The following is a 24,200-nucleotide window of genomic DNA, read 5'->3' as shown; positions in this document are numbered from 1 at the left end:
CCTGGCTTATACGGGACCCTGATACAGTATATATAAACCGAAAGCCATTTGTTGAACGTCTTGAGAGAAGGACCTGAGATTCTTGGAAGTGGCTGGGCTCAGGTGAAAAGGACCGAGTTCCTCACGGGTTACAGGCATGTGTGAGGTGGCTATTTGCTCCACCTGGCTCCTTCCAGGGGTGAAGAATTTAGGAGGGTGAGAAAGAGAAGAGGAGCCTGTCAATGCAACCAGACTAAACAACTTCTGTCTGGTCTCCACTGATGCGCCTTCCTAAGGGAGGAGTTAAGTCCTTGGCCACTCCAGGATGATCTACTTCCAAGCTGCAGTCTCTTTTAGAACAGCCACTGGTGCTTTTATTACTTCACAGCTGGACTACTGCAACAAGTTCTTTGAGGCACTGCTCTTGAAGACTAGTTGGAAACTTAATAGGGTGCAAAGCACAGCTTTATTGGTTACCAATTTGTTTCCAGGTGGAGCTTAAAGCGCCAGTTATTACCTGTGAAACCCTACCTGGCTTAGCTACAAGCACCTGACAAGAACTCCTCCCAAGGTGATTTATCCTTCCTGTTCATGAAGAGATGCTCTGGGCTCCCCCTCCCAACCTAGGTGGATTTTTTTCCTTTCAAATTCCACCTCTCCCATCATTTAAAACATTTAAAGTAAACTTAAAGTAAAGTAAATTTAACATAAGTAAAATGCTTATATTCTGCTATTTCTTATTTGATCCTGTATTTACTGGTATTTTTTATATTATGATGATTATTTTCACTTAATATGTTAAAACTGTTGTTAGCTGTCAGGGACTTTTATAACTGGGTAAGATATTAGTGTTAGCAAATAAATAGATTGATAAAAGAAATAATTAACTAAATAAACTGAATTTACACAACAATCTAAGACACATAGAAGCATCTAACTCAAGTTAAAACTAAATAAGCTTAACAGAACCTGGAAGGGCAGAGAAGGATTAAAAAAAATGGTCAGGTCTCTCAATCACCTGTCCTGCAAGAGGTGGGACTGTGGAGCCCTGAGATGACTGAGGAACGACTGGAAGGTCCTATTTGAATACCTGGCGGTGGGGGGGGGTCACCCAATGACTCCCCTCCCCCTCTAGAGTGCAGGACAAGGAATCACACAGCAACCAAGAGGATTAGGGGACAGGAGGATAAAACATACAATAAACGGTTGCAGGAACTGGGCCTGGCTAGTCTAGGGAAGAGAAAGAAGTAGGGGAGACAGGAGAGCAGCCTTCCAATATTTGAGGGGCTGCCCCAGAGAGGAGGAGGAGGGGGTCAAGCTATTCTCCAAGGCACCTGAAGGCCAGACGAGCACTAATGGATGGAAACTGATCCAGGAGAGATTCAACCTGGAAACAAGGAGGAACTTTCCTAACAGTCGAGAGCAATCAACCCATGGAACAGGAGATGCCTTCAGAAGTTGTGGGAGCTTCATCACTTGAGACTTTCGAGAAGAGATTGGACTGCTATCTGTCAGGAATGGTGCAGAGTCTCCTGCTTGGGCAGGGGGATGGACTAGATGACCTACAAGATCCCTTCCAACTCTGTTAATCTATTATCTGTTATTTAAGCTACAGGAAGACAAGTTCCAGCTGAATGTTAGAAAAATATCTTATGTTTGAAGGCTAGATTAGTTGGTCAGCAGGACCAATAGTGGGAAGAGTGAGGAGTTCAAGTAGAACAGGAGAAGCTTCTTGGATGAGAAGGAAAACGTCTTCAAGGAAAAACAGGAAAGTCCAGTTGCTTTTTGAAAAAGCATCTTCGGGACAACCATGACCTGGATGGAGGACTGAGACTCTCCATAGACAAGTGGAGGATTGGATGGCCGTCGCTCAAGTCCTGGCTTTAATACTTGACTGGACTCTTAAAACTCACATCTTACGGTTCGGTTGACGTGCAGTAGATTTGCAGAGAAATTCCTTTGCCTAACCTCACTGTCTGTCTCCGCTTCGGCCTAAGGTTTTCCTGCCCTGACATTCAGCCTGAATTGATGCCCAAGTGCCAACTTTAAAAGGGCTTTACTTTCCCCCAGCTCTGGCCTCTCTTTCTCAAGAGACTTGGTCTCCGACTGCTCCTCCAGAAAGACACCCCCCTGCCGCCTTTGCTCCCCACCGTCTTCCAGGAAGGGTTCTTAATCTCCTATTAAAGAATTATGCTTGCATGAAATGAAGTTTCCAGGGGATTAGCCAATCGCTTTAGCAATCCCGCCACGTTGAAATTCTCCACTGAGTCTCTTGGCAGAAGAGGCCTCCGGCGTGCCTGAACTAGTTTAATCACAGCTCTACACAAAAGAGGCCATTTTGGGGCCACGGAAGCAGAAAGCTTTGCTGAGAGAAGCTCACCTGGTTTGGGTTTGGAGAAACATCCTCCCATGGCGAGTCAAGCGACGGAAGCCGTCCGGCAAGGGAAGGACTAAGGGAGGAAGCGGCACCTTTAGCTCAGCCTTTGGGCAATGGGGACTTCCAAGCCAGCCAACAAGTGAGAGGAACTGGGGAAAGTCAACATGGTGGCCGCTGTTGAATGGCTTTCTGCAAAACCAGGCTTGTCGTTACTACTTTGGTCATCATGTGGCTTCTTGGGAGACCTGCGTGGGATAAAAAAAAAAATGCAATAAGTTGTAACTGGCAAAGCAAAGCTGGCTGAGGAATTCTGGGAGTTGAAGTCCACAAGTCTTAAAGTGGCCAAGGTTGGGGACCCCTGCCCTAGACATGGCCAGGGATGGGGCACTTCCACCAAGATGTCCCCTACTTGGAGAAGAGAGGTTGTCTGACTTTGAAACCACTCAGAAAGAACCAGGGTGGAGAAAGTTATTAAATCATATTCCTTGTGGAGTGTTTGTGGACTGGGGGTGGTAGGTGGGAGACACCAAAAGGTAAAATTTGAACAACTTGCAAGGTGCAAATGCTCCAACACTGGAAATTTTAAAGAAGAGATTGGATAACCATTTGTCTGAACTGGTAGAGGGTTTCCTGCCTAAGCAGGGGGCTGGACTAGGAGACCTCTAGGGTCCCTTCCAATTCTTTACTCTAATTCTAATTCTGAAACAATGGCCCCGCTTGCACAATCCCTCTGAAGCCCTGGATACCCTCTCGATATTTAAACCCCAGATATCCATTTTGTTCCCTGAGAACAGGAAGGGGACTCAGGAAGACCTGTCTGAAAAGAACGAAGAACCTTCTCAATCATTTTTAAGTCGTGGCCTTATTTATAGTTTCCTGTGAAACATCCGTGTGAAAATAGCTGTCTTGCAAAAGGAGAGAGAGGGAGAGAGAGAGAGAGACTCTCATCTTGCCTTCAAAGGTTGTGGCTGCTCCATCAGAAAAGAATGGAGTAGAGCTGGAAGGGAACTCAGAGGTCTTCTAGTCCAGCCCCCTGCTTAAGCAGGAGAATCGCTAGTACAATCTCAGACAAGTTTACTCTTCTTAAAAACCTCCACAGATGGAGCGCCCACAATTTCTGGAGGGAAGCTGTTCTTCTGGTTAATTGACCTCGCGGTTAGGAAGTTTCTCCCTAATTCCAGGTTGCTTCTTTCTTTGATTAGTTTCCATCATGGTTTCTTGTCCTGCTAATTTGACCCCCTCTTCTTTGGGGCAGCCCCTCAAATACTGGAACACTGTTATCACGTCGCCCCTAATTCTTCTTTTCCTTAGACTATCTACTAAGCTGAAGATCACTGGAAGTTTTGAAGAAGAGAAGAGACTGGACAGCCATTCTTCTGAAATGCTATAGGGTCTCCTGCTTGAGCAAGGGGTTTGACTAGATGACCTCCAAGGACCTTTCCAACTCTGTTATTCTGAACTCCCATCTCTTCTAAGGAAAAGAATCCACGTAACACACTTTCCCAATTCAGAGCTTGGTTCTGGGAGAGCTTTTCTCCCCACAGACAAACATCTAGGGGGAAATGCAATCCGGAAAGAAACCCCAGGCAAGGTGGGGACTAAGCTCTGCTTCCCGCTCCCCTCACAGAGGCACTTTGCCCTCCTCTGTGGTCGCCACACATCAAAGAAAAAGGCCCAAAGTAGCACAATCATCATTAGACTTCATTCGTTCCCACTCCAGAGTTGAACGTTACCAGCGTATCCATGGGGGCCAGTAAATCAAGATGGCAGCCCACCATGGCATAAGGAAAGCTTTTCCCCATTTTAAGGGCATTGTGCTGCACATTAAAAAATGATCAGAGCTTCCATGTTTGTATGTATGTATGTATGTATGTATGTATGTGGTATGCCGCCCATCTCACTACCCAGAGTGACTCTGGCTGCCCCATCTTAACATTTTCTACCATATCCTGAGGTAAACCCTGAATGTAATAGGGCAAAATATATTCCTTGCTACCTTTTGTATGATCCAGGGGTTTACAAACCATGTTGGCTTGTTTATGAAATATTTGGCTGGTCCTCTCCTTCTGAACTGGGCTGTTAGTCCCTGTTCTTTCTACCTCTAGAGAGATAGAGGGAAGGAAGAAACCGCTCCCACTTCCAAGAAGTCATCTAGGTATCTAGACAGACAGACAGACAGACAGTAGATAGAGGATGGATGGATAGATAGATCGATAGATAGATCGATAGATAGATAGATAGAAAGGTAGATAGGAAGGTAGATGGATGATAGATAAACTAAAAAGATAAGATAGAAAGATAAGATAAAAATAAATAAATAAAATAAATAAATAAATACAATTCTTTACTGGCCAAGTGTGATTGGACACACAAGGAATTTGTCTTTGGTGCATATGCTCTCATATACATAAAGAAAAAATAAAATACATTCATCCAGAATCACAAAATACAACACTTAGTGATAGGCATAGGATACTAATAAATCATATTAGGGAACAAATAAAACGATAAAAATGGTAAAATACAAGCAACACACTTATAGTCACAAGTGGGAAGAGATAGGCAATAGGAAGGATGAGGGGAATAATAATAATACAGTCTTATAATAATTAAAATAATTTGACAGTGTTGTGGGAATTAGTTGTTTAGCAGAGTGATGGCATTCGGGGAAAAATTCCCCTTGTGTCGTTTTGAGGGAAGGAGTTGAAACAGTTTATGTCCGGGATGTGAGGGGTCTGTAGATATTTTCACAGCCCTCCTTTTGACTCGTGCAGCATACAGGTCCTCCATGGAAGGCAGGTTGCTAGAAATTGCTTTTTTTCTGCAGTTCTACTTGTCTGTTGAAGTCTTTGGGTATCCAAAGAGCCTGAAGATAGAAGACGGAGCCCTGAAGCACCGCCGGCCCCCTGCTCTTCCCCCAAATTGCCCTCCAGAGGCCTTTGGGCTGGTCCAGTGCATGCCTGGCTAAGCCCGGAGGTCATTCCACCCTCAGCAATCTTCCGATGTACCTCATTTCCTTCCTTATCTTTACAAGAAGCAAATGGAAAAAAAAGGTAATATAAACCTTGAGCAGGAAAGGAAGAGTGGGAGGGCTGTGAAGTTTGCCATGTCATTGACCCACAGCCTTCGGAGGGCAAAAGGTAACACCGTTCTGACTAGTCAGGCTACATTCATCCGTTTCCAACCGAGTTGGAAGAAAGGAAAGAAACGATCTTTGGAGGTTCCTTGACGTTCCTCGATGAGATGGGTAGACCTGCCCTTCCCTCCCTAAAGCAACGTATGTTTAAAGCAGCTGTGCTTGGGCCTCTCTGCTTTTTATCCAAGGCATCCATTTTGCTGCTAAGGTCCCTAGCGGTCTTGTCAAGTTTTTACAGATTAATAGAGTTGGAAGGGACCCTGTAGGTCATCTAGTCCAACCCCCCCCCGCCCAAGCAGGAGACCCTACAACATTTCTGACAGATGGCAGTCCAGTCTCTTCTAGAACAGAACAGAACAGAATAATGAATGCAATGCAATGCAATAGAATACAGTAGAAGGGGAAGTTCAGCCAAATCGGCTGGAAATCCACCCATGGCGTGGGTTGGAGAGCCTGATAGATTACAAGCTCAGCCCCATCAGTTCTCCCAGGAAGTTCCCCTGCCCGGCTGCCCCTTCAAGGGAGGGGAGCTGATTTCGGCTTTCCTTCCCCGGCAGACTCAAGACCAGAAGGACAGAGAGAGTAACCCTTGCCCTCCCGCCCAGGCCTGCCTCCTCCTGGCTGCTGCTTCAGCAAATTGGTCTCCAGATTAGATCTGCTGAACGGGAAGCCTGGCGGGGGAACGCCTGAGTGTGCTCTTTCCGAGGGGAAGACTGACAGCTGTCCCAGATTAATCATTAAGCAAGAGGTGCAATGAAGATTTCAAAGGTGCATCAATAAAATGCTGATTGATTCCTCAAAGGCTGAGAAAATGATGTCTCAGCTGAGGAGAGGGGGGAGGAAGAGAAGGGAGGAAGAGAAGGGAGGGAGGAAGGAAAGAAGGAAGGAAGGAAGGAAGGAAGGAAGGAAGGAAGGAAGGAAGGAAGGAAGGAAGGAAGGAAGGAAGGAAGGAAAGAAACATTGATGGAGACTTATAAAAAGCAACATCAATCTTGTCCCAAAGGAGCTTTTTCCAAGAGGCAACTGGACTTTCTGATTTTTCTTTGAAGACGTTTCGCTTCTCATCCAAGAAGCTTCTTCAGCTCTGAATCAAGAATTTCCCTTCTGTCAGAACGGATGAAACTTCTTGGATGAGAAGCAAAACATATTCAAAGAAAAACCAGAAAGTCCAGTTGCCTCTTGAAAAAAAGGAACTTTGGGGGCAACCAGGACCTGGATGATGGAATATCGCCAGAGACGCTTCAATCTTACGCGTCATCACACAGATCATTGCCACACAGGCTCTCAGGGTGTTTTGTCCCACCCACCCACCCCCCGGCCTCCGGAGAAGAGCTGCTGCGCCAAAAGCAGTTCAATAATTCAATGCTCTTTGCTCTTCCCTGTGCTTCAAAGGGCCAACTCCGCAGGGGAGGCAAGCAGGAATACATGGGGAGGCTCCTCCTGCCCCACTGAAGACCCCCACCCCCACCCCAAGATGATGCCTGGGAGTCCGGCCTTTTCCACAGTCCAGAGGCCGTCCTGCTCGGCCACCCAAAGGAAGTGGGGGGGGGGGTCTGGTGGGGACCAGACCGCCCACGAGTCAAGAGCAAAGCTCCCCTCCAGATAAGGGAAACAGCATCTCAGCGTCACACCACGTCTCTGCGTTCTCTTTATGTGCATTGCGTGCACATAAAAAAGAAGGGGAACACTTCATGCTTCTTCCATCAGCCTGACTCCCTTGCTACCCTTTGGACGGCTCCAAAGACACGTCCAGATTGGGTTCTTGATTAGGGACACAGAAGGATTTGCCTGCATATGAACGCTTATGCACCAGAGGCAAATTCCTTGTGTGTCCAATCTCACTTGGCCGATAAAGAATTCCATTCCATTCATTATTCTATTCTATTCTACAATATTCTATTCCATTCTACTCTACTCTACTCTACTCTACTCCGCAATACAACACAACACAAGATTAATTCTTTCCCTATTCTATTCTATTCTATTGCATTCCATTCCATTCCATTCCATTCCATTCTTTACTCTACTCTACTCTACTCCATTCCTATTCCTATATTCTACTCTACTCTATTCTGATTCTATTATATTCTATTCTATTCCACTTATTTCTTAGCATATGCACACAAAACTGATTTATTGATAATAGGTATCTATAAAAATGTAGAGTGGTATTTTTAGTTTCAAAAGAACTAACAAGTTTTTTTAATAATTTGGATGTCTCAGAAGATAAAATACTAAAAATGCTTTCTAGGGACTTTTGGTGTTGAAATCCAAATATCTTACAGTTTGCTGAGGTTGAGAAACCCTTCAAGCCCACGGGTGGCTCAGGGAGTTCTGTGAAGGCAACAATTCTACCTCATTTCTATACAGTTTTCTTCCTCCCTGTCTGGCTCCTGACCTCTTTTGATTGACAGGTGACATGCCGGCCCAAAGCTGCTTCAAGTCTGTATTGTATCCCACTCTTGGTTCCCCAGGCAGAACCAGGTCTTCAGCGCCTTCCAGGAGAGTGCTAGAGCAGGGGTCTCCAACCTTGGCCACTTTAAGACTTGTGGACTTCAACTCCCAGAATCCCTCAGCCAGCAAACCTGGGAGTTGGAAGTCCACAAGCAAAGCTGGCTGAGGGATTCTGGGAGTTGAAGTCCACAAGTCTTAAAAGTGGCCAAGGTTGGAGACCCCTGTGCTAGAGTGAGGGCCATTCTAATCTTGTGGGGCAGGGGATGATGTTCCAGAGAGAGGGGAGCCCAAACAAGGCCAGGGGGAGTTTGGCCCCTGCTAAGATCAACATTGTCAGAAGGTGGGGTGCTTTCACGAGGGCAGATATGGAGCCCCCACCCCAAGGAAGGGGCATCAGTCAAGTTGCCCTCTGCTCTGAGAAACGAGGAGCAAGCAGCTGAGTTTCCCTGAGCCAGCGCACAAATCTGCCACATCATTTCACTGTTTTCAAACGTGCACGATCCGGGCCTCTTCTACATCAGATCACAGCCCCGTCAATTTCAAACATGTGCAGCTTCAACTGCTTAGTAAGATGTCTGGAAGCTGATCGTGTTAATGGTCTCTCTGCTGAATGAAAACGAATCTACAAAGCCAAGGACTGCCTCAGCATTATACATCGCAAGACTTCGAAAGCCGGCACAGCGAGTTCTGGATCTTTGGAGGGGGGGGGACTTAATTGAGCTAAAATGTGCAGACGTGTTGCAGCACAAACATTATATAAGAAACCGCTTCCAAATATGCATGAGGCTTGTCGGAGCGGCCCGATTTCCCACTGCCACAGAACAGATGAAAAATATGTTTATTTTCAAAATCTTTATTTCCTTGGATGTAATTGCCTAGCCCTGACTTGTAATTTTATACTATACTTTAATGTTTGTTACTCTTTAGATGATTTACATCTGCTAGCCTACAGTTTTCTTATTAAAACTGGTTCTTACAACAACAACAAAAAAGAAAGAAAAATATGTTCGGCCTTGGCTGAATTTAAGCCGGGTTGGAATTTATTAGAAATTGAATGAGAAAGCATCTGAGGGTTTATTTTTTCACTGTGCCCTGATGACAACATCTCTGCACAACGCCTGAAATAGCAAAATACCATTTTTATTGGGGGGGCTCTACAATGCTTCGAAGAGATTGCGTATTCTAAGATCCTCACAAATGCACTGAGCCACTGAATTTTACCCAAGTTGTATGAATGATTCCTAAGTTTTCCTGGAAAGAAAGTATGTCATAAACTCTGAAAGTAGCTAAAGGCTATTGTGGTTCAAAGAGTTTCAGTATTCCGTTCTTTCCCTTCCTTTCCCGTTTATTCCGCAGTTTTGCTCTGAGCCTGCCTTCCCACAGTCGCAAGGCTGCCCTCTTCCGCCCCTCCCAACTCACCTGCTAGCAAGGGATATGGAACAAGGAACTGGGGGGGCGGGGGGGGCTGAGGGTCACACAGCCTGACCCTGGGGAGGAGGGGGGCAAGAGATGGGCTTTACAGTTAAAGACATTAAAAGGAAATATCCCCCTTTCTCCTGTACAAAACTTCTAAGAGGCTCAATGTTTCATTCAACCTCAGGTAAAAACGTCTGGGAATGGGATGTTGGACAGAAAAAATAGTGAAGGGTTTGCGGGGGTTGCAATTATGATTTTGGTTTCATTTACTTTGTTGACTTTTATTTCATCTAAATCTTGCTCCAAGTAAAATAAGCACAATTAATACTAGTATCACAGCTGTTTGCCATTTTCTTCTTCCAAAATGTAGACATCATTTTAGTCCTTGGTAGGCAACAATCAGAAGCATTTAAAATGGATTTAATTTGAAAAACTTTTAAGTCTTAAAAGGTGCTACCAGACCTCAGGGTTTTGGTTTTACTTCCAAAATGGAAAGCTTGGGGATGGGCCCATGCCCCCCCCCCCCTGCAAATTATGCCCACCTGCTGGTGAATGGATGCAGTAGCTGAAAAGAAATGGGAACCCCCCTTGGTCTTTTAGAGCAGGGGTCTCCAACCTTGGCAACTTTAAGCCTGGAGGACTTCAACTCCCAACTCCTTTGCTGGCTGGGGAATTCTGGGAGTTGAAGTCCTCCAGGCTTAAAGTTGCCAAGGTTGGAGACCCCTGTTTTAGAGGACGCCAGAATAAAACAAGAGTTCAACATTTAAAATTGTTTTCCTCCAGGAAAGCACTTGGGTCACCTCACAGAATTCTCAGAATCTGCAAACGGGCTGCAAAATATATTTAAATTTTGATAGCTGGAAACCAGAAGAGGCTTGCCTGAGTGCCCATCGGTGGCGGCAGTGGCGGTGGCAGTAGAATCTGAACTCAGAGCCTGAATGGCGTCGCCCCGTCTTTCATGAGCCAGAAATCCCGCCTTTCTCCCGCGATGGGAGAAGGGATGCCAGTCGCGCGCCTGGGGCTTGGATGCCCAGAAATAGACCAGTGGCTGCCCGCAGGATCCTCAGTAGAGGCAACCAAGGGAGGGCATTTGAAAAACCGCTCCCCCCCCCCACCTCCCGCATGCAATTTCCCCCCCTCCTAATAGATTAATTAGATTAATTATGATGCAATTGCTTATTGTACCCTATGACTATCATTAATTATTCTGATGATTCTTGACTCTTTTATGGAGCCTGAGAGCATTTGCACCAGAGACAAATTCCTTGTGTGTCCGATCCCACTGGGCCAATCGAGAATTCCTATTCCATTCCGTTGTCTTCTTATCCTTAATGGAGAGGATTCTCCACTGGCCCAGGGCGATTGCGCTCACTTCAGTCCCTTCCTGGAGGGATGTGGGAGCGCTGCTTAGTCGTCCCCACCCCCCCAGCCGAGCCGCACCGAAAGAGCAGAGTGGAGGAGGGGGCTGAGGGTGGGGGGGAGAAGGACCGAAGGGGGCTTCGCGGGGACCGCAACTCTTCGGCAGAGCAGCTGGCAGGATGGAGCCGGTCGAGGGGGGGCACTGCAGCCCCGGGGAGCATCCATCTGCAGCGCTGGCCCAACCTCGCCGGCCGATCCCTCCGCAGATGCCAGCAGCGGCTCTGCCCCGAAGGGCTGCAATTGCACCGGGCAGGGGTGGGGCGGGTGGAGGACATGCCCGGGACCAGCCGACCGACCCCCCCCCTCCGCATCCCCGCTCCGTCCTTCCCGCTTCTTACCGGGCCAGATGAAGAGCCGCAACTCCGGACCGGGGTCCCGGGAAGGGTGGGGGGGCGGCGGGCGGGCAGGCGACTTGGCCGGCGGCGCTCCGGGTCTCCTTCCGGTGCCCCCGCCCGTCCCCGCTCCGGGCTGCCCAAGAAGCAGCCCCCAAACTTCGGGCTGGGCGACGCCGCGGCTTCTGCGCTGCCGGCCGGCCGCTTCCCGGCGCACCTGCCCGCGGCCGCCTGGCGCCGCCCCCGCGCCCGCCCCGCGCTCCTCCGCCGCGGACAGCCGGGCGCGGGCGGATCGGGGGCTCCGGACTGGGCCCCGCACCGGCCGGCCGCTTGGGGGGAGGCGCCCCCTGGAGGGGCTTCTGCCCTCCCCGCGGCCGCTTCGCGGGACACGCGTGGGCTCCGCGGGACGGGGCGGCTCTTCTGGCAGCGTGGCGCGAAGGCATCTCCCCCTCCCCGGTCCGGATCGCCTCCCTCCCTCCTGCCCTCAGGCGAGATCTGCGGGGGGATCGGGCGCAGCAGCAGCCGCAGCCAGCCCGCGCAAAGGGGTCCAAGCCACTGGCCCTCAACTCCGCCTTGGGGCTTAGAGTAATAGAGTTGAAAGGGACCTTGTAGGTCATCCAGTCCAACCCCCTGCCCAAGCAGGAGCCCCTACATCATTTCTGACCGAGGGCAGTCCCGTCTCTTCTGGAAAGTCTCCAAGGATGGCGCCCCTTTCCTCCCCACCCCCATTCCTAACTTTCGGGCCCCTTCGGCTTTTCGGTGGGGGTGGGGGTGGGTGGGCACACCGAGCCTCCATTCCTCAGATTGGAGCCTCTGGGCAGCTCCTGAAGCCCGGACATTGACCCCTGGACAGGGCGCCCTCCCAGCAGACTGGCGGGCCCTGCGCAAGAGCCGCTAAAGGAAGAAGCACAATTGCTCCAACTTTTCCAGAAGGCAAATGTGAATATTGTAGCTGTTTGGGTTCTTTTTTTAAAAGGGGGGGTCCTGGATCGCAGTTTGCTTTGCTTCCTTTAATGTTGAGCCTCCTACCAAATCAGCTATTTGGACTGGTGGTGGTGGGGATGCCAGGAAGGATTAATTTTTTTGTGGGGGGCAGGTTCTTGGAACCCACACAGATTAACATTGCTAAAACCCTGGATACAAATTTGGCTGCTGTTCACACGTGGGAAGCCTATGAAAAATGTTAGTTCTAAAACAGAGACTTTAAAGCCGGGTCTCCAACCTTGGCAACTTTAAGCCTGGAGGGCTTCAACTCCCAGAATTCCCCAGCCAGCTTGCTGGCTGGGGAATTCTGGGAGTTGAAGCCCTCCAGGCTTAAAGTGCCAAGGTTGAGACCCGGCTTTAAAAATCAACTTCTCAAACTCTCTCTCTCTCTCTCTCTCCACACACACACACACAGAGCTCCCCACCCCCGCACAATGTGTGCAGTGCTTTGTAGTCCCCAAGCCTCCCCCCCCTGATTTCCAGGACTATGCTAATTCCGTTCACTCCTCTTTGGTCCGTTGTGGTTTATTTAACAAGCTATGATTTACAATAGTTCTACTGCATTGTGCATTATTCAGGCTCCACTGTGAGTCCAGGTACCGATGGAGGGCCGCACTTTAAAAGGCTCAGGAGAGTGGTGGGAGTGAGCAAACAGCCAACAAGTTGGAAAACTGCCCCATTCAAATAAAGAGGGCTGCCTGAGCGGGGACACAATGGCCAATAAAAATAATAATAATAATAATAATAATATTTTCTGGTCGTAGAAAATGGTAACATGCACGCAAAAAAACTCAGTTGAGTGCCAGGAAAAGTGACCCAATTTACCCCTAGAGCCACTGACCCAGGGAAGAGATGGGTCCCCTTCCCCTCCAAATTCTTTCTCGGGTACCCTGCTGCCAGCCCATCTGTCAGGGGCCCTTGAATTTGGATGTCTGCACTGAGCAGAGGGTTGGGCTAAATGGTCTCATGGATCCCTTCCACTTCTCTGATTCAAGCTAAGCTCAGCCATTGTCTGACCTAATTTTAAGGAAGGAAGTTTTAAAGAAAAGATTGGACAACCATCTGTCTGAAATGCTACAGGGTTTCCTTGCAGGGGGTTGGACTCGAAGACCCCCAAAGTCCCTTCCAACTCTCTTCTTCTATTTTCTAAGGGCTAGGTCCATTTCCTAGACCAGCATGGCCAATGCTGGCTGAGGAGGATGGGAATGATCAGGTGGTCAGTGCTGGTTTCCAGATCTCAGGCCATGGAAGTGCTGGCAACAGGGGAGGGGGAGGAAGCTGGGATGCCCTACTGCCCACCCCCCTGGGTTGCAGATCTTCAGGTCCTAGGAGTTGCCATCCTCACTGACCTCCAGGAAGAATATTCTCCAGCTGGAGAATAAACTGTGGTCAGAATTCTCAGAAATGTAACTATAATGGAAAAAGATTAATAAAAGTAGATAGATGTAAGTATATATGCTATATTACTAATGGGTTGTAGATAGATAGATAGATAGATAGATAGATAGATAGATAGATAGATAGATAGATAGATAGATGATAGATAGATAGATAGATAGATATAGATAGATAGATAGATAGATAGATAGATAGAAAGGAATAGATAATAAATAAGCAAGAGAGAGAGAGAGAGAGATAGGAATAGATGATATAGATGATAGATAGATAGACAGACAGACAGACAGAAGTATATATGCTATATTACTAATGGATTGTAGATAGATAGATAGATAGATAGATAGATAGATAGATAGATAGATAGAAGTATATATATTACTAATGGTTTGTAGATAGATAGATAGATAGACAGAGATAATAGATAGGAATAGAAAATAAATAAGCGCGCCCAAGAGATAGGAATAGATAATAGATATTGATAGACAGACAGACAGACAGAAGTATATATGCTATATTACTAATGGATTGTACTTGACTATAGATTGTAGTCAACACCAGGGGTCCCCAAACTTGGCAACTTTAAGACTTGTGGACTTCAACTCCCAGAATTCTCCAGGCATTTATGATTGCTGGAGAATTCTGGGAATCCACAAGTCTTAAAGTTGCCAATGTTGGAGACCCCGGGTCTACAGAGTGACTAGAGGTGAAGACTACATGGTATAACTATGAGAATAATGGTTCTAATTATGATGTGATATAATATGTATATTCAAAGGAAATTATATTGTATGAGAAAAATACAATCAGGGTGTATACTTATATATACTTACATATATACTTATGTATACTTCAAATGAAATTTGATACAACAGTACACTGGCATTGCAGAAATGGAAACGTGATGTATAATAAATGAAAATATATAATACATTTTTTAAAAAAAGAAACAAGCTATTATTGTGTTGCTTAGAACAAAATGTCTGAGGGAAAAAAAAGGAGGCCTCAGAAATGTGGCCAGGGCCCTTGAAAAGAGGGGAAGGGGGGGCAGAAAACGGAGCCTGTTAGAAACACGAACTTCTGGGCAACCCCGAAGCCTCCTCGGGAGGAAACGCCCCGCATCGCCCCCTCCATTGCCCCGGTAGCTGCCCAACCCCAAAGAGGTCAGTGGGGGGAGGGCAGCCTGGCCTCGGGAGGAGCCCCGAATTGCCCCGGGTCCAAGCTAAAGAGGGCTTAAACTTAAAGAGTTTAAAGAGGGTTTTGAAAGTTGTGGGAGTTTCATCCCTGGAGGCTTTCAAGAAGAGAGTGGACTGCCCTGGTGCAGAGTCTCCTGCTTGGGCAGGGGGTTGGACTGGATGACCTCCAAGATCCCTTCCCACTCTGTTAATTTGTATTGAAGCAGGGTTCCCTCCAACTGGGCGATCGCCCCGCACCGGCTGGCAAGGCAGTCCCGCGGCTTCACCGCAGCTTCTCCTCCTCCTCCTCCTCCTGCCGTTCTCCTGAACGCCCCTGCTCGGGCAAGGATTTTGAACGGATGATCTCGCGGTGCCCCCCCTTACTACGCTCCCCAAGCCGATCTGGCCCTCTAGCCCCCCTCCTCCTCCGCCGCCTGGCTCAGCTGACTCCCGGCTCCTTCCGGGACTGCGCCGCCCCGCCCCGCCGCCCCCGCCCGCCCGCCCGATCCTGAGCTCATAAAGCTCCGAGGCTGGCAAGCCGGGGGGGGGGTGGGTGTTGGCGGGTCTCTCGCGGTGGATTGTGGGAGCTGTAGTTTTTCCGGGCTGAGCTCCCCCCCCACCCCTCCCGGCAGGTTGCCCTTCTCGCGGCCGCCGCTCGCGCGCCCGGCGGGGAACGAGAGGTGAGCGTGCCTGGGTCGGGGTTTGGGGAAACGGGGTTTACAGATTGGAAAGGGACCTTGGAGGCCATCTAGTCCAACCCTGAAGCAACCATTTCTGAGAGGTGGCAGAGGGTCGCCTGAAGGGCGCAAGCGCCTGCCTGGAGTATGCACGCGCCTCCCACCCAGCATTCCCCACTCCCTCCCGAGGGCGTCGCGCGCAGCCCGTGCACGCGCACGGGGGTCGGGGAGGCAGAAAGATCGGGCGCGCTGACGGCTTTCCCCCAGCCGGCCGCCCGCTTTGCAAAATCCCAGCAGACTCCCGGGAATGGCTGGGGAAGGAGCTGCCCGTCGCCCGCGCCCCACCTGGGAAAGCCCCTCCCTCCTCCCCCTCCCCTCCCGCCCAGCAGGCTGCATTCTGCCAGGGATGGACAAGCAACCAGGCTGGTCCTTATTTTAGAACAGAACAGAACATAGAATAGCATATAGAATAGAAGCAGAATAGAATAGAATGGAATGGAATGGAATGGAATGGAATGGAATAGAAGCTGGAAGGGACCTTGGAGGTCATCTAGTCTGGCCCCCTGCTCAAGCAGGAGAACCTATCCCATTTCAGACAAGTGATGGAACCCACACAATTTCTGTTCCACTGGTTCACCGTCCTCACTGTTAGGAAGTTTCTCCTTAATTCCAGGTTGCTTCTCTCCTGGGTTACTTTCCATCGGTTAGTTAGTTACTTTACTTGATTGCCATTGCGCCTCGTACAACGAAATCAAACACTTCAGTGCACGTCATGACCATGAAAATAAACACAAACACACATCCTTCACCCTCCACACATTGAACTGAAAACCCCACACAGCACACCAACACTGCACTATACAGCAGAAAAGAGCTCCTGCCCTGGGATAGAAACTGTTTTCCAGCCTATTTGTCCTTGTTTTTATTACCCTGTACCAATTGCCAGATGGTAATAGTTCAAAAAAAGGCTGGTGCCCAGGATGAGATGGATCTTTGAGGACGTTTTGAACTTTCTGAAGGCAGCGGGAGCTCTAAAGCTCTTCCAAAGAGGGAAAAGGGCAGCCAATGATCTTCCGGGCAATGACATTCACCCTCTGGAGCCCTGTCCTGTCTGCCCCTGCGCAATTGGCAAACCCTACACAGGTGCAGTAAGTTAAGATACTCTCTCTGGTGCAGCGGTAGAAGGTCACTAGTTGCTTCTTGTCCTGCCCTCTGCTGCTTTGGAAAATAGGTTGACCTCCCCTTCTTTGTAGCAGCCCCTCAAGTACTGGGACGCTGCTATCATGTCCCTGCTAGTCCTTCTTTTCATTAAACCTTATTGTTTGTTGTTAGTTGCATAGTCGTGTCTGATCCATCTACTTAAACTCTGCTTTCACTACCGGACAGCAAGAAAAAGGAAGTTTTCCTGCCCCACCAAAATGTCTGGGGCAAAAAAACCAAAAAGGTGGGTCTCCTTGAATAGTTTGGAAACCTGGTTTTCCCGTTTCTGCCTTCCCCAGATGAAGTTTCTGAAAAGGTGGCGAGAACAGCCGGTTCCTGGACTCCATCATTGGGCCTCCCAGGCCTCCGTGCCCCAGGCTGCCCCCTGCCTGGCCTTCGTCCCAGCCAGCCCCCCTCCGGACGCTGGGGCGATCGAGAAGCTCCAGGGGTTCGTTCTCCGCTGCCAGCGGCTCTTCGTCTTGACTGGAGCAGGAATCTCCACCGAATCCGGCATCCCGGACTACCGCTCTGAAGGTGTGGGCCTCTATGCCCGGTCTGACCGCCGACCCATCCAGCACGCCGAGTTTCTCCGCAGTGCTGCAGCCCGGCAGAAGTACTGGGCCAGGAACTTCGTGGGGTGGCCCCGGTTTTCCTCCCACCAGCCCAACGCGGCACACTGGGCTCTGAGCAGCTGGGAACAGCAGGAGAAGCTGCACTGGCTGGTGACCCAGAACGTGGATGCCCTCCACGCCAAGGCCGGGAGTCGGCGCATGACTGAGCTGCATGGCTGCACACACAGGTGGGGAGGGGGGAGCAGGTGCCAAGCCTGGCAGGGAAGGTGCAAGTGCCCGGCGCACCTGCCTGGCCTGGCCCTCCGGTTTCACCAGGTTGAAAAGGGCCCTGGGCCGAGGCAGACCCATCAGGGCTCTTGAAGCCAGCAGCTCAGAGGCGCCTTCTGCATAGATGCCAGAGGGCTGGGGGGTCCGATCATGTCCCTCCCTGCAGGGGTGGGATTCAAATTTTTTAACAACCAGTTCTGTGGGCGTAGCTTAGGTGGTGGGTGTGGCTTGGTGGTCATGTGACTGTGTGGATGTGGCTTGGTGGTCATGTTATTGGCTGGACGTGACCAACTCAATGTCACTCACATTGAGGCACGCATCTCCTCGCCCGGCCTCTCATGAATGTGGGGATGCTGTAACAGTCGTAAGTGTGAAAAATGGTCATAAGTCACTTTTTTCAGTGCCATTGTAACTTTGAATGGTCACTCCACACAAGCAAAGTACTAGCAAAAGAGGGGGAAAAAAACTCCAGAGAAGTTCCTGAGACAGGAAATCTAGTCCTGCCAAGAATGTAATAAGGGTTAATGGAGAAACAGTTTCTGTAAGCAACACCAGAATGTTTCCTTCCTGCCTTCTTTACAGGATTAGGCCAGTAATTTCTTCTAACAACCGGTTCTCCAAACTGCTTAGAATGTTAACAACCGTTCTAGCAAATAGGTGAGAACTGGTAGAATCTCACCCCTGAACACATGTGCTTTGCGTGCAAGCAGAGGCTTTCTTACCGACCTTCTCCTGCCCTCTTGCACTCTTCCTGTGTCTTCAACAGCTGATGCACAGCAACCCACTGTGCCACGTGATGCAACTGCAAATAACGGTCAGTAATGGAGCCGAGGTGGATGGGCCCAGCAGCTGATGATCTTCGAAGCTACCGGTTTGGCTGAAATGGGCCTCCCTGGCAGAGCCCCAAGACCAGTGGTGGTATGCTACCAGTTCGGCCCAGTTCCGCCAAGCCGGTAGCAGTGATGAGCAGCAGAGACCAAACCGGTTCTCTCCACCACTTTGCTGTTGGGCCCACCCGCCCTCCCAGGCTCCCTTACTCACCTGTATCTTCTGCTTCTGAAGCGCAACTGCTTTGCGCGACACAGAAGGGGGTCATGCAGCAGCTGCTGAGTGTCATGCGACCAGGAGAGTGCAGGCTTGCAGGAGGTGATTTGGAACACCTCTGGCGCCTGCGCAAATTGCGTGTTTGGCGTGCGCATGCACACAAAATATGTGCACGTGCGCCAAGCGCACCCACGAAGCCACACCCACCAAACCGGTGGTAAAAGTTTTTGAATCCCGCCACTGCCCAAGACTTTTGCTGCCTGCGGGGAGCCAGACAATGCTGACACCCCCCTCCGCAGGCACATTAGTTCCCAGGAAGTGTTCGCAGCAGTAGAAAAAAAAAAGAAGAATACCCTTTTCTCTGGCCCAAATCTCTCAGAGCAAAGCAAAATCTGACACTTAGGCGAGCACTGAGTTCAACTTCTTTTCTATTTTCTTATTTTCTTAATTTCTAATGGGGGTGGGTGGGGCTGGTTGGGATTTAGCTGCTGGGAATCATGAGGTAGTTCCTTCCTTCTCCCTGAGCTTAGATATCCATCCTTGAAAGCCTCTTTCTCCACAGGGTCGTGTGCCTCAGCTGCGAGGCCCGGGTCTCCCGCCAGCATCTCCAGGAACACTTTGAGGCCTTGAACCCCACGTGGACAGCTGAGGCCCACGGCGTGGCTCCTGACGGAGATGTCTTTCTGCCGGAAGAACAGGTGCGACACTTCCGTGTCCCATCGTGCAGCAAATGTGGCGGGGTCCTCAAGCCCGATGTGACTTTCTTTGGGGACAATGTGTGCAAGGAGAAAGTGGACCTAGTGTACCAGCGTCTCGAGGAGTCTGATGCGGTCCTCGTGGCTGGGTCTTCCTTGCAGGTATGCATGCGAATCTGCCTCTGAGATGCCCGATGAGGGGGTGCCAGCCTCAAGTTGAGTACAGTAGAATAGAATGGGAATAGGTAGGGTGCAGTGGAGTGGAATGGAGTAGAATAGAATAAGAGCAGAATAGAGTAGAGTAGAGTAGAGTAGAGTAGAGTAGAGTAGAGTAGAGTAGAGTAGAGTAGAGTAGAGTAGAGTAGAGTAGAGTAGAATAGAATAGAATAGAATAGAATAGGAAAGAGAATGGAATGGAATGGATAGGATAGGATAGGATAGGATAGGATAGGATAGGATAGGATAGGATAGGAAATGGAATGGAAAGGAAAGTAAAGTAATGGAATGGAATGGAATGGAATGGAATAGAAATAGAAGAAATAGAAATAGAAATAGAAATAGAAATAGAAATAGAATAGGCTGGCCCCACCCACCCCAGGAGTCCCCACGCAGCCCATTTTGGATGCAGGTAAGTGCAGGGTGAGCGCAGGGACTTGGGGAGGGCAAAAAGCCCCCGGAAGTTTGGGAAGGCTGGAAATGGGCCCATCTCTGCTTCCAGAGAGCCTCCGGAGCCTGGGGAAGCCATTTTCACCCTCCTGGAGGCTAGAGGAAAGCCTCAGGAGCCTGGAGAGGGCAAAAACATGCCCCCCTCCCGCCGTGGTGCAGGAGGCCAACTAGGCCACACACCCCATGGTGACGCCCACCCAGCAACCGAGCAGAGAACCCTTTGCTAAAGGTTTTGAAGCCCACCCCTGGTGGCTACCAAGCAAGACTAGACCCCGTGGGGAGAAGGGAGATCGACACCCAGTGGCGTCCTTTCTGCCAGGGCTCCTCACTAGAACAAGCCACGACAAGCCATGAGAAACTGGGCCCAGGGCCAGGCTAGTGGGATTTGATGGTCCTACCTGAGTATCTTTTATTGTTCCTCCTGTGGCCAAGCCCATCTGCAGATTGCTGCAGCAATGAAGGCGCAAGCTACTTTGTTTACTTGGAACCCTATCTTAACCCCTGGTCCACACCCTCACACCCACACCCCAAGTCCTCCTGCTTAGTAGCCTTTAGGTATCTAATCCAGCTGCTCTTTAGAAGATCAGATCCTGAAGGTGAAACTTTGACCACCTCATGAGAAGGAAGGACTCGCTGGCGAAGGGCCTAATGCTGGGAAAGATGGAGGGAAGAAGAAGAAGAAGAAGAAGAAGGAGGAGGAGGAGGAGGAGGAGGAGGAGAAAGAGAGAAGAAAGAAGAAGAAGAAGAAGAAGAAGAGAAGAAGAAGAAGAAGAAGAAGAAGAAGAAGAAGAAGAAGAAGAAGAAGAAGAAGAAGAAGAAGAAGAAGAAGAAGAAGAAGAAGAAGAAGAAGAAGAAGAAGGCTGGATGGAGTCACTGAAGCAATCGGCGTGAGCTTAAATGGCTCCAAAAGATGGTAGAGGACAGGAAGGCCTGGAGGAACGTTGTCCATCGGGTCGCGATGAGTCGGACATGACTTTGCAACTAACAACAACAATCCAGTGTTTTCTCAACTCAGCCACTTTTAAGATATGCGTGGAGCTCAACTCCCAGAATCTCTCTGCCAGTATGCCTGGCTAGAGGATTCTGGGAGTTGAAGTCCACACACCTTTGAAAGTGGCTGAGCTGCCTAATCCGTAAAGCAGAATTGGCCCAAGGTTGTGCTGGCTGAGAGTCTTGGTGTTGTGTGTCAGCACATCCAGAGGGCACCTGGATAGGAAGAGCAGAGCTCTTCAAACTTGACCACTTTAAGACTTGTGGACTTCAACTCCCAGAATCCCTCCTCCACTCATGTTAGCTCAGGAATTCTGGGAGTTGGAAGCCCACAAGTCTTAAAGCTGTCAAGTTTGAAGAGCCTTGGCTTAGAGCAGTGGTGGCTAACCTTTTTGGGCTCCTGTGCCAAAAATTGTGCGTGCACTTGCACGCTCGCGCGTACGTACCAGCACCCAGAAGGCAACACACACCTCCCCACACCCCCTACGCATGTGTGCACAATCCCCCACCACCCCTCACCCCACCACCCCCTTACCTGCACTGCGCCTCACAGCTGATTTTCGTCCGGTTTGAGGCCTTTCTCGGCCTCCCAGACGCTTTAGGAAGGCTTCTGCAGGCTTTTCAGGACGAAAACTAGGCCCATCTTGTCACTTCCAGTATTTCCAGAAAAACAGGAAGTGATGAAACAGGCCTAATTTTCATCCTGAAAAGCCTGCAGAAGCCTTCCTAAAGCGTCTGGGAGGCCGAAAAAGGCCTCAAACCGGACAAAAATCAGCTGTGAGGTGCACGTATGTGCAGTGAGATAAGTTTGCCTACAGCTCGTGTGCCAGCACAAATGGCTCTGCGTGCTACCTGTGACACGCGTGCCATAGGTTCGCCATCACAGGCTGAGAGCTTGTCAGCCATTTGCTTCACTTCCTCTGACAAATGTTTGCTTTGTGTCTGGCAGGTCTTCTCCGCTTACAAATTTGCACTTGCTGCCCGGGACAGGAAGTTGCCGATGGCCATTGTTAACATTGGCCCCACGCGGGGCGATGCCTTAGCATCTCTAAAGCTGAATTCCCGCTGTGGGGCACTGCTGCCTTTGATTGTCGTTTGAGAGACCCGGTGGGCATCCAGACCAGTAAAGATTCAAGGGTGACGGTGGGAGTGTTGTTGAAGTGGCCCAGGGATTTGAGGCCCAGGGAGCTGAGTCAAATTTCACAAAGATAGCCTGAAGGACTGAGTAAGGTGATTTGCAGCCTAGAAAGAGCTTTGTAGAACATAGAGTGATAGGATTGGACGGGACCTTAGAGCAAGGGTCTCCAACCTTGGCAGTTTTAAGCCTGGAGGACTTCAGCTCCCAGAAATTCCTCCAATTGTCCTCTTCCCTCAAAACTCGTTTTCCACACTTCTTATGTAAACCTCTTGGGTTCCAGCTGTTATCTTGGCTTGCCATCTTAGGATCATGGGTTAAAGCCAGGGGGGATAAAAGAATCTCGTTCTTGGAGAGCTTTGATCTTTTGCAACCGACCAGCAACTGGTGAAATCAAGGTTGAGGTAACCCAAGCAGGGCTGAGCCAAGGAGAATGGGAAAAATCTAGATCTTGTCTTGTCTCCCTTTGGCTATTCAGGCTCGGGGCCAGGTAGATTCTCAGCTCACGGTGCAATGGCAAAGCAGTTTGCCTTTTTAGTACTGTAAATATTATATACTCAAGTGGCCCCCTCAAAGTGCCCCCTCGAAGGGCCTTCTGCAACATTCAGATGTCCATGACATTGACTGGTGCTTCTCCTGCACCCCAGCTCCGCTGTTGTTGCTTTTAAGGGGACGACACGAATAAAGGCATCTGTTTCAGAGAAATCTTGCCTTCCTTCCTCAGAGGCACAGGAAAGTCACAGGACTCGGCTACCCGTGAACACGACATGACAAGCTCCGTTATTGCAGTTCATAGATTTGTCGGTTTTAAAAGCAATTGTACACTGAAGCGTGACTTTCCTCTTTATTTGAATAAAGTAATTCAAATATGTAGTAAGTAACATAAAATGAAGAAATCTCTGCTGGACTATTTCAGGACCTTTGATCTAAGAAAAACAGGAACGGTTGCCCAACGTTTGTGCACAATTGCAGCCACCTGACCTCTCAGTCCAGGCGGAGAGCAGGCGCTGGTTTTTCTGGCTTTTTGGAATCCAAGGGCACAAATGCAGCTTTTCACTGCTTTGAAGGGCCTGGTGAAAGAGGCAGAAAGCGGCAGCAGGAGAAGGGAGGGAGTTGAGAGGCTCGGAAAGGGCTGCGGATGGGCCTTGCTGGAGGGAAAGACTTTACAATCCGTGAAGGCCAAATTGCTGCCAAACAGCGTTCCACCTTTCAGTGTTTCCCATTTGCGCGTGGCCTGAACTCGGGGTTTTCCTTTCGGCTTTTGTGCAGCTGGGGAAGGTTTTGTGTCCCTGGCTTGTTCTTCCCACGGTGGCTTTTGTTGTGCTCTGCACCCAGCAGCTTCCCCACCTTGCCAGGGACCGAAAGGGGTGCGATGCCGCCATGCTGGTTAAAAGTAGCACTGCCCTTCCTTGGGTGCAGCGCTAATCAGGAGAGGAGCCCAGGTTTGGGGGTTGATTGGAGCATCTGGCCTGCTCAGATTGGCCTCTCCAGGGTGGTGGGTTTGGGTCTTGGGCTCAGTTTGGCCCCACTCTGGGCCTGCTTCTCAGGAGTGGAAGATAGCAATAGGAGTAGCCCTTAGACTTATATACCGCTTCACGGTGTGCTTTACAGGCCTCTCTAAGCGGTTTATGGAGTCAAAAGTGAGGCTCCATTCAAAATCTAAGAAAGAAAACCTTAGACTCCATTGTTTTGGAGGAAAGGACTTTTACTGGAAATTGAAGTGGGAGCATCAGAAGAATTCAAGATCTGAGGCGTTAGGCGTGAAAATCACATATAGGAAGCTATCCCATGTTCCCACCCCCAAGAGTTCAGACTGGCCATCCAATCTGAGATGTGTATAATGTCACGTGGAGCATCTTCAGGTGGCATTTCACACACCTGGCTCCCCAGGATGGTTGGCCTTGGTCTGCTTAGATAAGAAGCTACAGTTGCGCAATAAGCAAGTAAAAAAGTTTACTCAAGGTTTACAATTCACCCTCTCAAGCCTCCAGCACTCTTCCCCCTCCACAAAGCCCAATTAATTTTCCCTCCCCGCCCCCTTTCTATGGCAGACTGGAAAGACAAGCAGAAGGAGGGCTCTGGAAGGCTGACAGTCAGCCTCTGGCCCCCAACAATCTGGGTCCTCATTTGACCCACCTGGGAAGGATGAAAATCTGAGTCAACCTGGAGCCTGGTGAGGATGGAACTCCTGGCAGTGGGCAGAGTTTGCCTCCAGTACTGCATTCTAACCACGAGGAAGGAAGGAAGGAAGGAAGGAAGGAAGGAAGGAAGGAAGGAAGGAAGGAAG

The 24,200-nt window shown here is 49.6% G+C and overlaps 2 protein-coding genes across 4 annotated transcripts in view; one reads left to right on the top strand and one right to left on the bottom strand.

Annotated features, from left to right (window-relative positions):
- AIFM3 (AIF family member 3) overlaps positions 1-11,468 on the bottom strand; it is a 59,586-nt gene extending 48,118 nt beyond the window's left edge. The window contains exons 1-2 of one of the 3 annotated variants that reach the window (XM_087913587.1): positions 11,120-11,468; positions 2,360-2,601 (exon numbers count right to left, since the gene is read on the bottom strand). In XM_087913587.1, coding sequence (XP_087769713.1) covers positions 2,360-2,390 — 31 coding nt within the window. In that variant the 5' untranslated portion in view covers positions 2,391-2,601; positions 11,120-11,468. The remainder of the gene's footprint in view (positions 1-2,359; positions 2,602-11,119) is intronic. The other 2 variants (XM_087913586.1, XM_087913588.1) reach the window with 2 other exon arrangements.
- A 3,688-nt stretch (positions 11,469-15,156) lies between these two features.
- Positions 15,157-22,786, top strand: SIRT4 (sirtuin 4). The gene is made up of 4 exons (XM_026717115.2): positions 15,157-15,347; positions 16,844-17,343; positions 18,990-19,284; positions 21,728-22,786. The coding sequence occupies exons 2-4, from the start codon at positions 16,844-16,846 to the stop codon at positions 21,875-21,877; spliced, it is 945 nt and encodes a 314-aa protein (XP_026572900.1). The 5' UTR covers positions 15,157-15,347; the 3' UTR covers positions 21,878-22,786.
- Positions 22,787-24,200: the final 1,414 nt, after the last annotated feature.

This window comes from Pseudonaja textilis, chromosome 15, assembly GCF_049901715.1.
Source record: "Pseudonaja textilis isolate UNSWEBS1 chromosome 15, rPseTex1.2, whole genome shotgun sequence".
Taxonomy (NCBI): domain Eukaryota; kingdom Metazoa; phylum Chordata; class Lepidosauria; order Squamata; family Elapidae; genus Pseudonaja; species Pseudonaja textilis.
Note: the sequence above shows the minus strand (reverse complement) of the source record. Positions and strands in the feature narration are given on the sequence as shown.